Source organism: Sinocyclocheilus grahami, unplaced genomic scaffold (assembly GCF_001515645.1).
Source record: "Sinocyclocheilus grahami isolate Dianchi unplaced genomic scaffold, SAMN03320097.WGS_v1.1 scaffold443.1, whole genome shotgun sequence".
Taxonomy (NCBI): Eukaryota; Metazoa; Chordata; class Actinopteri; order Cypriniformes; family Cyprinidae; genus Sinocyclocheilus; species Sinocyclocheilus grahami.
The window spans coordinates 587293-604476 of record NW_015505622.1 but is presented as its reverse complement, the minus strand read 5'-3'; the positions used below and the strand labels follow the sequence as shown (position 1 = coordinate 604476).

At 35.9% G+C, this 17184-nt stretch overlaps 1 protein-coding gene across 2 annotated transcripts; it reads right to left on the bottom strand.

Moving 5' to 3' along the window:
- Window positions 1-9216: 9216 nt before the first annotated feature.
- On the bottom strand, window positions 9217-16008 carry LOC107552241 (NOP2/Sun RNA methyltransferase 3). Of its 2 annotated transcripts, none has more exons than XM_016234096.1 (6): window positions 15841-16008; window positions 15508-15620; window positions 14922-15280; window positions 13081-13235; window positions 10436-10557; window positions 9217-9622 (listed from the first exon to the last, which is right to left on the bottom strand). In XM_016234096.1, exons 1-6 carry the CDS (start codon window positions 15958-15960, stop codon window positions 9355-9357), a joined length of 1137 nt encoding a protein of 378 aa, XP_016089582.1. In that variant the 5' UTR covers window positions 15961-16008; the 3' UTR covers window positions 9217-9354. The 2 variants fall into 2 exon arrangements, with proteins under 2 accessions (XP_016089582.1, XP_016089583.1); XM_016234097.1 differs by having other exon boundaries at window positions 15511-15620.
- Between the last annotated feature and the right edge of the window lie 1176 nt (window positions 16009-17184).

The window sequence follows — 17184 nt, the reverse complement described above, 5'->3', positions numbered from 1 at the left end:
AAACATTCCAGGATTTTTCTCCATATAATGGACTTCAATGGGAGCCAACGGATTGAAGGTCCAGTTTCAATGCAGCTTCAAAGGGCTCTACACGATCCCAGCCAAGGAATAAGGGTCTTATCTAGTGAAATGATCGGCCATTTTCTAAAAAATTTAAATAAAAATGTATATACTTTTTAACCACAAATGCTCGTCTTGCACTAGCTCGATTTCACACATTACTTAGTCACGTCAGAAAGGTCATGAATGACGTAGGCGGAAGTACCAACCCAGTGTTTACAAAGCGAACGTGCAAAGAAAGTCAAATGCCCTTTACAAAAAAAATGGTAAAACAATGCTGTCAGACGATTTTGAAGTTAGAGGAGAAAATGAGATGGAGCTTTTCTCCCTACCTTACCTTTCTGAACCGTAGTACACAAATTAAGAACTAACCACACGTGACCTTTCCAACATTATTATGTAATGTGTGGAGACGTGTTGCGCATCGCAGAGCTAGTGCAAAACGAGCATTTGTGGTTAAAATGTATGTAAATGTTTACTTTTTAAAAAAATGACAGTTCGTTCTGTTATAATAAGACTCTTATTCCTCGGCTGGGACCGTGTAGACCCCTTTGAAGCTGTATTGAAACTGTAATTTGGACCTTCAACCTTTCCATTGAAGTCTGCTATATGGAGAAAAATCCTGAAATGTTTTCTTTAAAAACCTTATTTTGTTTTCGACTGAAGAAATAAAGAAATGAACATCTTATATGACATAGGGGTGTTTGATATCTTTCGACTGGATGGAATCAAAGTCTGAAGCTAAAAAATCGGGGTCTGTGACCATTACACTAGCATCAACTTATCCAAACTCTAAATAAGGGCACAAATTGTGTAGTGTATTCCAGACTTTAGTCACTTCCTGCATCCTTTGTATTGCTGTCCAGCTGGCTTCGCACATTCCATTTACACTTGGATAGATAAATGTGTCCACAAATCTACAACAGCACTTCCCATGCTGTATGCAAATATACTAACTTCAATTTAGTCATGATCGCAGTGGCAGGCAATTCGATTTCTGGTCTCTTTAAGCTCTCTTGGCACAGTATGCCGTAGTTCCACATATGTGGCCTAAACAACTAGATATGTGACATTTACATAAGATAGATTCATGCATTCAATCCCAGATGTCTTCAACCCTGCTCCTGGGGACCCACTCTCCTTAAAAGTTAATTTCCAACCTGCTTCAGCACACCTGCCTGTGTATCTTTAATCAGTCTTGAAGAGTTTGTTTAGCTGCTTCAGGTGTGTTTGATTAGGGTTATAGCTAAACTCTTTAGGACAGTGGGTCCCCAGGAACAGGGTTGAAGACCTCTGTTCTATCCCACACCCTTACATGTCTCAAATGTATCTCAAGGACATTTACATTTAGTCTTTTCATGATAAAAACGTAAAAGTAAAAACGTGACGAAGTTTCAAAATCACAGAAACAGAAGAATGTATCTTGACTCAACCTTTGTGCTAAAAATCTTTTACATAATTTGGTGTTCCTGGTCAAATTTTTTTTATATATATATATATATATATATATATATATATATAAATGTCGTTATGCTCTATTACCAAATATTGGATTACATTTTTATCAACTTGTTTTCGTTCAGTTAGGACAGGTTTTGTACTTTTTGTAACAGATTGATTGTAGGCCTCATTAGCTATGTTTCCATCCACCTATTTTTATGTGCATTTTGGGATATCGCATTAAAAAAAATGCTGGATGGAAATGGCAAGATGTGCATAAATTCTAAAAATGCACATAAAAAACGTATGCGCTCAACTAAGTAGGATAAATTTCTTATCTGGTAAGAAAACATGCGCATAAACTACGATGGAAACTCATTTACTGTATAAATTCCATAATGTGTGTAAAAAAAGACATGTGACTTTGCGATGGGACAGCATAAAACTGGACCAACCAACAGACCGATCTCATTGCACAGCATCTGAAATGCTAGTTTTGTCATTCTAAAATGCTTGAGCAAAGTCTCGTCAAAATTCTTTGTTATAATTAACTCCCAGAACTGCGTTCCCAAACAGCAGGCTCCAAAAATAAGATAGGCCTAACTGTTCACATTTCATCTGCACGCTCTGAAACTCGTAATTCATTGTATACATAAATTATTATATACAGTGCCTTCTCCTACTGCAGCAAATGTAATTTTTCTTTGTGATATTTAGCGCAAGGTAATCGGGAAGTGGCGATTTTGTTCTCTTCAACTCACTGGATGGAAACGGTGCTTTATTCGCAAATGTTTTATGCGATATTCCAATTTTGCGCATAAGTTTAATTTGTAACTTTGGATGGAAACAACTATTGAGCTTACGCTCATCAGCTTTCACTTAAAAACTGAACACCACAACTGTAACAAGGTGGACGAAAAATCTCAAAAATGTGCAAAAATTATAAATTTTTGGGGAAGTTGTTATACCCTGTGTGAGCAAATTCCCTGTCCAGGCAAAAATGACCAGAACACAACATAAGGGTTAAGCACAAATGTGAAGTCTTTCCACCATAGAGCAGCAGTTTAACAAGCAGAAGAAATTACATTTCTGTCAATTGTTTTTAGAGAAGTCTGAGTGAAAGACCATCTCAGAGGGGAACTACTTGTCGTTGGAGAGTACAGTTTAGTTTAGCACATTAGCAAAAAGTAAAAGCTTAAATTAGCTTGAACTCGTTCTCTCGCTGTATAACAGTGGAGAATTTCTGGACTCATCACAGGTGTGCACTCTTTTCTGTCCTTCTCAAAGTGGCATTATTAAAACAGCGGACGTGCGGAGCTAGTGTAAATGTCAGCGGCTATTTTAAAGTCTTTTCCTCCAGCCGGGGCCCATTTCTCAGACCAGCAATGGACTCTGTGTGATCTTTACTGAGTACGCTTTTACGTTGCCAGTCTCTCGCCCCTCCCTTTCTCTTCTTTTCCTCTCCCTCTGAGAGGTAATAATTCATTTCCTGCGCGAGTGAGCCGCTCACTGATTTGAAAGGGCAAGCTGGAGCCCAATGCAGAAAATGGAAGGGCGAAGACACCCGCCATCCCGGCACAAACTCACACTGAGGCATTTCTCTTTCTTTCGCTCCTTCCATATTCAGGCGGAGCTGCTATACAGAGTAAAATACTTTTTTAGTCTGTATTATTGTAAATAAACCACAACATGAGAATTTGTTAACAACAGTTAATGTTCCGCTGAATGGAAATTAAACTGTCGATTTGTGCATACATGCATGACTTCACTACACTAGAGACTGATGGATAATAGGAACGTAACCAAAAGTACCAGTTTCTGAAATATTTCACTTTTAAAGGTTACATGGATTAAAAATTAAAAATAAAGTTTTGGAGGAGAAATGTGCATAGCCTGTTAGAACCGTTAATATTTGTGCAACACCAAAACATGATGTATTTAACTGAAAGCTTATGCTGCTAAATTAAGACAATTCAATAATGTCAAAAGCATTTTACTAAATAAATAACCAAATAATAAGTAATTGAACAATATCCCAATATATTAATCTAAATTATCTTAAAATGCATGGATGTGTAAATCTCGACATTTAGAGTTAAGAAACTGAATGTTTTAATATTAATTGTCATGTCTCAGTATTTTAAGACAAATGTTGGAGGGGGATGTCAAACATCTGAGCACTGCTGGGTGTGTTTATTTATTTATTTTAAATATTGCTTACAATCCCATGTGAAAATGCTTTAAAATAGAGTGCATTTTTGCAAGCCAGTGTTTTAGCAAATGCAGTGGATCATTTTGTAGTGTAAGTGTGTTTCTACAACTATGGGCAGTTTTGACCCTTGGATGTTTGGAAAATGAAACCCTAGCTTGACAGCTAAAAATGTCCAACATGAACATATGAATCACAGGACAATTCATTAAAATTCCCTCCACAAAGTCATATCCACTGCATCTCAAATTATGTATTGGGTTTAGTATCATTCTGGAACATTTTATTATTTTTTTTTTATATAAAATGACTGATCTAGCTTAAACAATTTTTTGCACATTTGCAGAATTTGACCAATTGCAGCTTGACTAGAAATTTTGCAAAGCAGAAACAAACAAAAAAATAAGAGTGATTTTTGTAAGTAAAAAGACTGAAATAGTATTTTCTAGCAAACCACTCCAATTCTTATTTACAACTAAGGAACATCTATCTATCTATCTATCTATACCGCGTGAATAATTATTAGGCACGTTGATATTCTGATCAAATTTTTTTCCAAGCACATTTTACCAATTCCAAACCACATCAATCTTAATAACTGCTATTGATTTTGTCGAAATAAAGAATGCAAAAGAAGTGCTGCACGGGGTATAGGGTTCTTGTCTCGGTGCTCTTTGGGTGCAAGGAGTGATTCAACTTGTAAGAATAATAGTAGTTCAAGGCATTCGAATCTTATTCCAAAAGTCTTCATTTCATCATGGCTATAAGTTTTATGAACAGGTGACAAGTGCACACCTACGCGTTGCAGCTATTTTGCCTCTGTCAGGGTGTGAGTAACAAACACAATCTGAGTTCATTTTGAAAAGAGCAATTAATTAGTAAAATAATCACCTGGTCATTCTACACAGCACAAACAGAAGAGAGGAAGTTTGACGATTACTATCAAATTAAATCAAACATAATATAATCATATATAAAGGAGAGGGTGAAAAAAAGAAGAAAATTACATAAACTTAAATATATAAATCAGACTCCACAAATCAGTGTATGTATGTACATAGTATACATTTCTTAAAAAAATAAAACAAAAAACATACAAAACAAGATCAATAATATAATATGAGATATCTGACATAAGGAATTATCTGAATCCACCCAGAAATGTTAATTTTTTAAAATGTCGGCAGAAGATCTATTATAAGCAAGACCAAAAGGCCTTTCGTGACTAAATAAGTTAACGTCTTTGATGGCAAAGACATGGTGTTCATTCATATAGAAACAGCTAAATTCATATCTTACAAGGGAGCGTGGCAAGAAAAATACGATAGGCTCAACATGTGATAGCATGTGAAGGGCTCAACCGTCTATGGAACACACAGCGGTCTGATAAAGTGAACTTTTGGACCACCATGCTGTTAAGCAAAACCCTAGTAGTACATCACATGGAGAACACAATCCTCAGAGTGAAGCATCAAGCTTTGGGGAGGCTTCTCTGCGGCAAGGATTAGAAAACTCATAAAGTTAGGAGTAAAAATGGATGGAGCTGCATACAGTAGAATCCCCGAGGACAACGTGAAGCAATCCGCAAAAGCACTGAAATTTGGAAGACGATTCATCTTCCAACAGGGCAATGACCTAAAACATACCGCAACAGAGCATGAGCAATATTGCTCCGAAAGTATGAGCAAAAATTCCATTATCAAGATGTGCAATACCGACAGACTTGGAGGCTACGCAGGCTCACAACTGTAATCCTGCCAGAGGTGATCCAACCAGCTTCAATCTTTGAATACTTAATACTTATACTGGGGGTCAAATATCTGGGAATAATTACAATTTTTCTGCTCACCAAGTTTGCATTTATTTGATCAAAAATACGGTAGAAACTGTAATATTGTGAAATGTTATAACAATTTGAAATAACTGCTTTTTATTTGAATACATTGTAAAAAGCCAGCCATTACTCCAGTATGATCCTTCAGAAATCAATTTAACAATTAATACTGTTTTTAACACTGATATTAATAAGAAATGTTTCTAGAGCAGCAAGTAAGCATATCAGAATTATTTCTGAAGGATCATGTGAAACTGAAGACTTGAGTAATGGCTGCTGAAAAGTAATTATAATAATATTTCACAATATTACCGTTTTTTTTTTTTTTACTGTATTTTTGATTAAAATAAATTCAGCCTTGGTGAGGGCTGCTTTCAAAACATTGAACATTGAAAACACTTTTGAATGTGTACATATTCTAATGCAGCTTAAAGTTAAATAAACCACCTGATATGTAAGGGATAATGTACATCCAGCCGGTTGTTATCTCAGAATAAACCCTGACAGGGTGATCAGGACCCCGACACGAAGCAGAGGGGTCTTGAGTCAGCCTGAAGGGGTTTATTCTGAGATAACAGCCGGCTGGATGTACATATCCCGCTTATTACACGGCTACTTGCCACATAAGAAAATAATTAGACGCGAAATATTGATTTGAGCTGAAATATTTGAAGGCAAAGCTTCCGTGAAGACAGCTGTTGCGAGCAAGCGGCAAATTCAAACTAGACGGACATTTAAGGGAAACGGTGCAGTCAAACCACTTATTACACAACATTTCACCACAAAAATAATTAAGGCAATAAAAGAATTAAGACGAAAATGTTTTAAAACCTTACCAGTTTGTTAGTTCTCTTATAATCCATTACAGCGTACAAAACAATCGTAGCAAAATGGCAGCAGCTGCGTTTGTATGAAACGAAAGCGAGTCCGCGATACCAGGATGACATAATTAAATAATTGCACCATTTTGAATGGAGTTTTAATATTTTATTAGCTAAACAAACGCAAAGCTTCCACCAAGAAAAAAATAGTTCAAGCAAGAGTACAGCGCCGACTCCGGTTACCCGGATGAGCCTGTGTTAATAGCTTTTACCGGTTGTTATCGAGCGATAACATACCTCGGAATCTCGCGACTGACCAATCAGAATCAAGTATTCCACAGAGCCGTGTAATACAAATAATTAATTAACGAATTGTACCGTATCCTAACTGCGTGAGTTTAATCAGATTTGTCATAATTATTTTTTACTAAAAAAATATCTGGGGGACCATCCTACGTCTATTTTTTATTATTTTTTTTAAATCTGTGCTTCTCATCTGTTCTGAACTGTCTATGAGTAACGCAGCTTCACCATACAGATTTAACTACGCACAACTAAATAAAACAGGCTGGGTGATGATTCAAATTTCTGAAATAAATATTTCTGCGAAACGCATTAGGTTGCACAGAAGAAAGTACACGGACCTATGTGCTATTCTCTCACTTTCTCTCTTTGTGCGTGTGTGAGAAGCACAGGGCTGGTGCTGGTGAATCCACCATTGTTACACTAAAGCTTTCTGTACATCAAATACACTGCAATGAGATTACTAAGAATGTGAAACTCTATCATTTTTTTGTTCACTGTAGGTGAGTGAAAATATAGCTGTAGTAAATTAATTCTTAAGGTCCTGGCACACTGAGTCCGAATTTTTTTAGTTTTTATATTTTAGCTGTCCTAAAAATTAGCCACGCACAGAAACCTTGCACACTGAGTCTGTTGTGTATTAGTTAATCTGTTGCAAAGAAATTCACAAAACCATACAAAATGGAGTCTTCAAGCAGTGAGGATGATTTTGTTGTCCTCTCTTCTACAAAAAAAAGAAAGGAAATATTGGGTCCATCCAATCCTGAGATTGCGTAGAGAGGAAGGAGAGTTCCACCTTTAAGGAGCTACGGGGTTATCCCAAGCGATTCAAAGTTTACTTCAGGATGTCAGTGGCTCTGCTATCAATTGTCACAATCTGTCTTTATATTCCATCTCTTTGTATTCCGCACTTCGTTTATCATACAGTGCTTTGTGCTGTGAGAAGAAGTGGCTCAATTTATCAGACACCATTCTGGATTATGATGTTTGCTTGTAAGGTAGCTCTGAATTGTCAAAACACCTCTCAAAATGCTTGCTACGGATGCAAAATAAATAAATAAATAAAACGGAGGAAATTGAACCTGATCTGATTTGTTTTTTATGATGATACCAGGATGACATAATTAAATAATTGCACCATTTTGAATGGAGTTTTAATATTTTATTAGCTAAACAAACGCAAAGCTTCCACCAAGAAAAAAATAGTTCAAGCAAGAGTACAGCGCCGACTCCGGTTACCCGGATGAGCCTGTGTTAATAGCTTTTACCGGTTGTTATCGAGCGATAACATACCTCGGAATCTCGCGACTGACCAATCAGAATCAAGTATTCCACAGAGCCGTGTAATACGCAGTTTTAATTCTATAGCAACAAGCTTCTCTATTAACATGACTCTTGAGATGATGTTAATGCACAACCAGTGTACTCTGCTAAAAGTTTAAATAGAAATAAAGCTATGATGGTGCTGCTACAGTACACACTGTTTCTTAAGCGTATAGCCTACACCTGGTCTAAAAGGTGTGCGCGATCTCATTTTCATATATCATATTAATGGTAAGCACTCAAAGTGTGCTCTTCCATGATTCAGGAAAACTCTAAGTTTTATTAGACACAATTTGTCATTGACCTCAAAGGCTGACAACAGCAAAACTCCTCAAGCAGTTCAGCTGAGACGTTTAAAAACACTTATGCAAAAGAGAAAAGACCTGAGCCCACATTCATTACTCAAACCTTGTTCAAGTGTTGCGTTCCGAGATTTCAAAACAGCTTTCACTTCCGAGAGATCACATTAAGTGGTGCTTCAGCTGGAGAGTTGCCAGAGATTAGCATTCCTGCCTAACCTGGGCTGTGTTTGCCTTTGTGGAGGCATGGAAACTCAAAGTTCACAGTTTCTTGATCAGCAAATCAGCATATTAGAATCATTTCTGAAGGATCATGTGGCACTGAAGACTAATTAAAGGCTGCTGAAAATTCAGATTTGCCATCACAGGAATAAATCACATTTTGAAACATTTAAATAGAAAAGTTATAAAATGTAAAAAATATTTCACATTATTGCTGTTTTTTTCCCTCCATGGAATATAATTTCTCCTATGGAATGAATGAATTGTGACTTCTGACTTTTTCGCAATTCTGAGAAAAAAAGTCAGGATGATCGGATATAAACTCACTGACTTTCTTGTTGTTCCAAATTTTCAACTTGCAATTATGAGTTTATAGCTCTGATGTTTTTTTTCCTGAATTCTGAGTTTACATCTCACAGTTCTCTCTTTTTGTTTCTACCATGAAATAAAAAATAAAAAGGTAATTGCGTCTATTTATCTCACAATTCTTTATATTTCACTTAAACTTTATATTTCGTAATCCAAAATTTCTCGTAATTTTGAGTTTAAATCTCACAATTCTGAAATGGTCACAATTCTGCCTTTTTTTCTCAGAACTACAAGAAATAATTAACTACAAAATATAAACTGCAAACTTCAAAAAAAAAAAAGAAAGAAAAAAAAAAAGAATTGTAAGGTAAAAATTTGAAATTTTTATTCATTTATTGCTTTTGGATTGGAAAATTTTATGAAGAAGGCCAGGATAGAGAGTTATGACTCAAACCTAAATCAATCATCTGAGCTCCCCAGCTCTGATGTGTTTAAAGTACTAATACTGCACCATGGCACAATATTTTTCAATTTTTAATATATTCTTCGTAATCGAGAAACATACATAGGTCCCCAAGTTTTACCCTTTTGTGGGATTACTAACTGTCCCACTGAAGGATGAAAGTGAGCAAAGCAGAAATGATCAGACAGAGAGTCAATTAAGTGTTGCTCCAGTTCCAAAAGCTCCACTCCTTGATAAGATGCAAGCACCGCCTCCACAACTGATTGGTTCTCAGCTTGTGACATGGTGCATGTGGAGTAGACAACCACTCCTCCAGGACGCACTGCTGCTAGGGCCGAACTGACAAACAACAATAAAACACAACCAGCCATTATTAACATTAAATAGACATCATCAAATTGGCACTTTCTAAAACCACATTAGAAAAAGGAGAGGTGTAATTAAGTAAAGCTACATAAAATATAAATATTACATGAAAAACTTTAAAAAAAACAATGTTAGAAATGTTGCTTTGGAAACAAACTGAAAAAAAGTTGAAACTACTAAAATAAATTAAAGCTAAATATTAATAAAACTATAAATGACAAACACATAAAACTAATAAACCTCAAATTAATATGGAAATATACAATAAAAGTTCATTCAAAATATTAATAAAAGCAGGTGCTTAACTTTTATGTCAACCCCAGGAGTTTAGACTAATTATTAGTTAAGTCATTTTATTCCATTCATTTTATGAGTTCATAATTTGTGCAGTGCTTCGACGATTTCGCCCTTTTCTAGCAATAAACAAAAACATCTAAAGAGAAAAATATAGAATTGTATTTAATAATTTCACATATTAAATTAACAATATTAATATGAATTAATTATTTACAAAATGAAATAAAATATATATTTTTTTAAAAGCATGCAACAACAGGACTGTGCATTGCATTTTTGACACAGCTAAATGTTGTTTTTGGCCAATAAATTTAGTTTATAATAAACAACTAAATTATATTAAATTAAGCCTTCACTGTTGTATGATTTAAATCTTTGCATGCTGCCAAGGAAGATTGTAGAACTCAAATCAAGAATGCATTGTTTTGCGCTGTCTGCTTGCCCACGAGTTTGTATGTGTGTGTGGGAGTTCCCGTCATAGATATTTACCAGAGCAGCTCCTTCTGTAAGAGTGGTAGCTGAGTTCTCTCCTTCAGCCACATTTCCCCTTGGTGGGTATCAGGGGTATAAAGCCAACTCCGGTCATTAGAGCACGGGGCATCTACAAGCACCTGACACAGAGGGACGGAGCAACGCACACAGACAAACACACATCAGAGAACAGGTTCTAACTCTGCAGGGAGGAAACACTGTAGCAGACAGAAGGGGAATATTTCGTGTTCACCTGGGGGACAGTGAAAATTACACAAAGAGGAAAGCAGAAGGACAGCAGGGACCTGCCGGTATGGGCCTCATTAGCTCTTCAAAAGAACCAACACACTCACACCGTCCTCTGTGAAACTGGCTGAACAAATGAGAGAGCGGCTGAAGTAGAGAGAGAGAGTGACAGTGGAAACACTACACACACCTGGGGCTAATAATCACAAAACGCACCTGAGCTAGAATCTTCTACAGTGGTTAAACAAACAACCAACGCAAGCAGGAAGATTCAGATGAGCAACAGACAGGACTGAATAAAAAAAATACCAGCCATTCGTTCTGCTATGGATCTCTCTCAGGAAATCCTCCCCATCGCTCTATGCTCTAGCTAAGCTCATCTTTCTCGACTTCCTTTGAGACTACTCTCTCCTCATTAGAACTGGCTGAGACTGCCTTGTCAAGCTGACAATTGAGCCCCACTGTTTTTCTCCCTGCCAGCTTTGTATTAGAGCCTCTTAATTCCCTCTCTTAGCTCTGCTCCCTGTCTGGCTAAAAGAACGCCGGGGGGCACTCTGGAGACCGACGTCACTAAAGGACATGATGGTGTAGAAAGACCCCCGTGGGCCTGACAATGTGATCTAGGAACGGCAGCACGTTTAGAGGAAGAGCCAAACCTGTTACCCTCATCTAAGTGCCAGTGCTGATAAAGTGATTCGATTATGGGCATCTGAGACATATTCATTTGACATTTCGGGGCATGAGTTTTCATCATCAGAGCTTGAATGCGTACCTCCATCGAGGGTCCCGGGATCTTAAGCATCTGTCCAATGTGAATGGAGGTCAGTGAGAGTAAAACAACAACACTGTCACCTTCTGGTGGGATGGGTGTATCACAGCCATGTGTGGTTGTGCTATATTCAATGAATTATTCAAAAAACAACAGACTCGTTGTTAGAAAAAAAAAAAAAGAAAAAGTGCCTCTACTTACTTTTATGCAAAATGATGTACCAAAAAAAAAGTACCTATACATTTAATTCACTGCAGTTTTTGGTTCAAATGAGCATTAGTGGCAGTAAAACACCAACCGATGTTATTCCTTTTCACACAAATTATAATTGCAGGGGCAAAATATTGACTAACAAACACTAAATAAAGACTATATACTATACACAGTACCATGTTTTGACCTCAAAACCCTTTTACCATAGTGCAAGACATATAAACTAATAAATTTTTAAGTCTGCATCACATAACTAGATTCATAAGATTAGCTTTTCTGACATAGTAAACTTGCTCAGTAGCTCACCTGGTAAACACTGCAATTGCGATTCAGAGCGCTCATGAAAATCCAATGAAACACGAGGTATGACAAAAGAGCTCAAAGACGTTGGCGCCGATAGCCTAGTGGGCAAGTGCGCAGACATATAACACAATTACGTTACAGGCGTCCCGAGTTCGAATTCCAGCTCGAGGACCTTTCCCGATCCTGCCCCCCTCTCTCTCTCTCCCACTTCACTTCCTGTCTGTTCTCCACTGTCGTATCATAATAAAAGGCAAAACACCAAAAAATTATTATAATAATAAAAGAGCTTCAAGACATTCCTGTTTACACGTTTCAGATAAAACTAAACGTGCTGGACATTTCTCTTTGTAAGTGTTGCGTAACATGCAAGAAGCAACATGATATCCATTCTTTCACAGAAATCTCGCCACAGGGATTTTTTTCCAATAAGCCTAGCTTCAAAAAAAAAACCCAAAAGGAAAAGTTAACCTACCAACGCATTCACCCTGAGCTGCTTTCATTTGAAACCATCACGACACCTCCTGTCGCATTGTGTATTCGTTTACCTTTCTGCTCAGTGGCCCAACTCTTTTCTCACCGCCAGAAGAGGATAATACTCAGTCAGCAGTATCTGGGAACCTTAAAAGCGCCATATTCACCGCTTGATTGGCATGTTTGGCCTGGAGGGCTGCAAGTGACCTGCCTAGTGTCTCGTCACCTCATGATGAGTGGGGAAAAAATGCAAACATATGCAGCTTTGCCTTCAAATGACTGAGTGTGCAGAAAACCTCTATTCCACCTTGCAGGTTTTTGGTTGCTTTGAGATGGAAAGTAAGGGCTTGCACTAACAGTTACGCCAGCAGTGATAAATGAGGGAGTTTGGAGGCAGCATCGCTATTGATGTCGTGTAAGAGTGTCACTTTGACATTCACAAACAAGCATTCCCCCAAACACTTGGATGGATGACATTCCGTGGAGGTTAATTCAGTGAATTAAGCTTCTGCAGTTAACGGACTCAAACAAATGTTAGGTAATGTTCTCTCCTACGAAGAAGTCATTATGTGTAAATATCAGCACTTAAAATAGCCAAATGATGGCTTGAAAGTTGTAATTTTGATGGCTCTGACAGATGAGCAGAGGTTAAGTGTGGTACCTTGTCGTAAGCCCCTGGCTTCATGCTCCCAATGCTCCGGCCGTCCAGGTGAGTCACTGAAAGGAGATGTCGTAGCGTAGGAGGAACATATGATTCGAGAGTCTTTAGTAGCCAATCATGTCTGTGCTGATCCACTTCATTACAGTGCAGGAGCCCTAAGAGTTCAATTTTATCACAAAAAAAAAGAAAAAATCTAATTGTAGGGTACAACAAAAAGTAATTTACATTTAAAGGGGTCATTTAATGAAAAACTGATTTTCATGTACTAGGAAATGTACTGTTAAGTTTTAGAAATGAACAGTCACCAAGTCACACTTGGTATGATTTTGGTATTGTGTAAGGTATTGTGAAAAGGAAGGTAAGTTAAGTAAGGTACTGTGAAATATTATTACAATTTAAAATAACTGCTTTCTATTGTAATATTATAAAAAATTATTTAACAATTTGATGCAAATTAGAATTGTCTGTAGAACAATTATTTAACAATTTTGTTCAATAAAATTATATAATTTCTTGCTTTTGATACTTTATTTGAACTAATTATTATTGCCTCATTGCTGTTATATATGTATTTTAAGTAATTTTAAAGGCTATTGTTCACTTACATCTATTTTTATTACCACAAATAAATTAATTATAATTATATAGGGCCCTATGAAATCCGTTTTATTTCCAAATTCAGTTTTTTTTTCCATTTTCATATACTCTGTTTTAATGGTTAAATTAAATTGTATTAATCAAAAGCATCTCCAATTAAAATATTTTATTTTTTAAAAAATAATAAATTTTTAAATTATAATTATATAGGGCCCTATGAAATCCGTTTTATTTCCAAATTCAGTTTTTTTTTTCATTTTTCTATACTCTGTTTTAATGGTTAAATTAAATTGTATTATCAAAAGCATCTCCAATTAAAATATTTTATTTTTAAAAAATAATAAATTTTTCTTTTCAGAAATACTGCACATTTATATTTTTCTCCTAAATAAATTCTAGTAAATAACATTTCTGGTAAATACTCCTTTAAAAAGTGTTTTTTTTGATTATAATTGTTTTATTAGTAGACTAGAACACGTGGATATGTTATCATTCTTACACTATAATACTGAACTTTGATTTCAGTGATTTAAACTATGAGATGGACACTTGCTTCTTGCACTCTATGTTGCACTTTACTTTTGCTTTAAAAAGAGGATTTCATAGAAATTTGGATTTCATTTGGTTTAATAAAATATAGTTGAATAAATTATTCTTAAGTAAAATTGTAATTTTTTTTTGTGGGAAATTAATCGTTTAGATTAATCGATAAATTAGTCGACAGATTAATCTAAATAAAAATAGTCGTTAGTGGCAGCCCTAATAATCATTATCTTTCACTTTGACAGACTGGGATGATGCTGTGATCTGGGCACTTAATTTCATGAGTAATATCCAATAAGTTATTCCAATGGACTACACTCGTTTCTCTACCCAAATCCTTGTTCATATCTCGAATACATTTTTTACAACTTTATTTTATGTCCTTTTCTTTACCTCAAACTCCTGTTGGCATCCTTAAAGAATGTTATATTAAAATAGTAAACAGTTACTTTAACCTGTAATAAAAGATAACTATATTTCAGTTTTTACTGTATTTTTGATCAAATAAATGCAGCCTTGGTGTGCACAAGTCATTTCTTTCAAATAAATTAAAAACTCTTAACAACCCCAAACTTTTGAACAGTTTTACATACAGTAGTTCATCATTAGGTTTGTCTCAGTCACAGATCATTTCACATACACGAGTCATGCCCTAGTCCTAAGTATTTTGTTGATTGTTCTGGACTAGGTTTGGAACTCACCAGGAGTGGCTGTCTGTAATACTGTCAGACTTTTCCCCCCAGGAGCTGCACAAAGATCAAGCACATGCTCCCCTTCCTTCACATTCAAACTCAGTACTGGGAGAAGAGAGGCTGCGTTTAGGAGGTAGTACTGTTTTAACCAGCCAGGGTGGTGGTTTTGGGTAGGAATTCGCACTGGATCTCGGTGAATAAAGCACTGTGGGGGGATGGGTGACGTTTGGGAATGAGATTCAGGATGCGTCTGTGGAAGGAGGTTTGTGTATCCGAGCTCTGTGAGGCACTGCTTGAGGTTTGTAAGGTCACAGAAGCGATTAAGCAGTACACCGTACTGCCATGAGAGCGCATTCAGAAGCACATCCCTGAAAACATCAAACATTTATGTTGTGCAGACTAGTTCCGAGATTGTTTAATACAATGCACTTTTGTAAATAAAATAAAACACTATTTCCAGAAAGCTAATATTTACAACAACAAAAAAGTACTGTGGTAATGCCATACATTTAAAAACATGCTAAAAACAACTTAAACTATTTTTACAGTTATTTTACAGAGTGGCTATTTAAAAAAAGAAATAAATCATATTTACCACCTTGCACTGCGCCACTGCTCTCCGAGCTCTTCACTGTACTGTGCATCAAAATGCTTCAGTACAGTCTTACAAACCTGCTTCTGAGGTTTAGATTTACACTGTGCTTCAAGCTGTTGAGAACCGTTTAAACACATTCAAATATTTACAAATATATATTCATATGATAAATGGAAAAAATTATATTTTTAAAACACTTAAAAGTATATTATGTACAACTAAACAATTTCAATTAAAATACATTAAACATGTTTAAAAATATTAATGTTCCTAATATAAAGAAAAAAAGTACTACTTTTCAGCATCTTTTCAATAGTAATATAAACCGCTCACTGTATTAGTGACTGTGCATTGACTATGAGACAAGGAGGGTAGAACACGCTTAAAAGACTTCAGAAAGAGAAGAGGACTGCTGGAAAATCCCTTAATGCAGCATAATTTCGTCGAAAACATTGGATATTGGTATATCGGAAATTATTTATTGTTCCGCGGTCCGCCTTCTTATTGAGTTCCCCCAGAAACGTGGATTATGATAGTTGTTCCGGTTTTTTTTTTTCAAACGACAGCCAAGAAACCTTGAGGATTTAGAGAGGATCTGTAAAGAGGAGTGGATCAAAATCCCTCCTGAGATGTGTGCAAACCTGGTGACCAACTACAAAAAAAACATCTTATCTCTGTGCTTGCCAACAAGGGTTTCTGCACCAAGTACCAAGTCATGTTTTGCTTGGGGATCAAATACTTATTTAGCTCACTGAAATGCAAATAAGTTTCTAACCTTTGTATAATGTGTTTTTTTTCTGGATTTTTTTGATTGGTATTCTGTCTCTATCCGTTAAAATAAACCTACCATAAAAATTACAGACCCTTCATTTCTTTGTAAGTGGGCAAACTTACAAAATCAGCAGGGGATCAAATAAATATTTTCCCCACTGTAGAGAGCTCTGTCTCTTTGGCTGGATTAAGTTCAAAAGGCAATGTTATAAACTTTTCAAAATCAAGAAAACAGTGGAATGAGGCAGAGGTACGATTGTGTGTTCTGTAATGTACTATGTACTGTAATATACTACAAGGTGGGGTTCAGGTATGCCACTTACACGTCCTTACAGAGGCAGTGCTTCCTATGGGTCACAAACAATTCACAATAGTATAAGATATATGTATATATATATATATATATATATATATATTTATAAAAGTTCTGCCGTGTATGTCTGTCATCAGTTATTCAATTATTCAACTAAATTGGCAACAACCAAACTAGCAAATGTTACAATATAAAAGTAAATCCACAATTTTCTTGGGGCATCTTCCCTATCTTACCGCAATTATACTTAATGAACTGTTGTAGACTATTATAGTAAATTCACATGTAACAAGGACACTGTAAAATAAAGTATATTTGTGTAAAAGTATTTGCAAAACGTAAATATGTATATTTATAAGTACGAGAGAACCATTATACTGTATGTTAATTCAGTCATTTAAATGCTGTACTTTAGAAAGCTGCCTGGACTTGAGTGATGGATCAAAGTTTGATTAGACTAATTGGAATACTAAGCCAGTTGTCGCAAAAAAACTATAAAATATGTGTGCTGGCAGTAGCCAACAAAAGGTAATATACAGTATATACAGTGATGTGAAAAGGTTTTTGCCCCCTTCCTGTTTTTTTTTTTTTTT

Coding starts and splice junctions, on each gene's coding strand:
- LOC107552241 (XM_016234096.1), bottom strand. CDS start 15,960: ATGTTTTCGACGAAATTATGCTGCATTAAGGGATTTTCCAGCAGTCCT. Junction 15,281..15,507: donor CAGTGGCGCAGTGCAAGGTG/GTAAATATGATT, acceptor TGATGTTTTCAG/GGATGTGCTTCTGAATGCGC. Junction 10,558..13,080: donor AGCCAGGGGCTTACGACAAG/GTACCACACTTA, acceptor CCTCTGTGTCAG/GTGCTTGTAGATGCCCCGTG.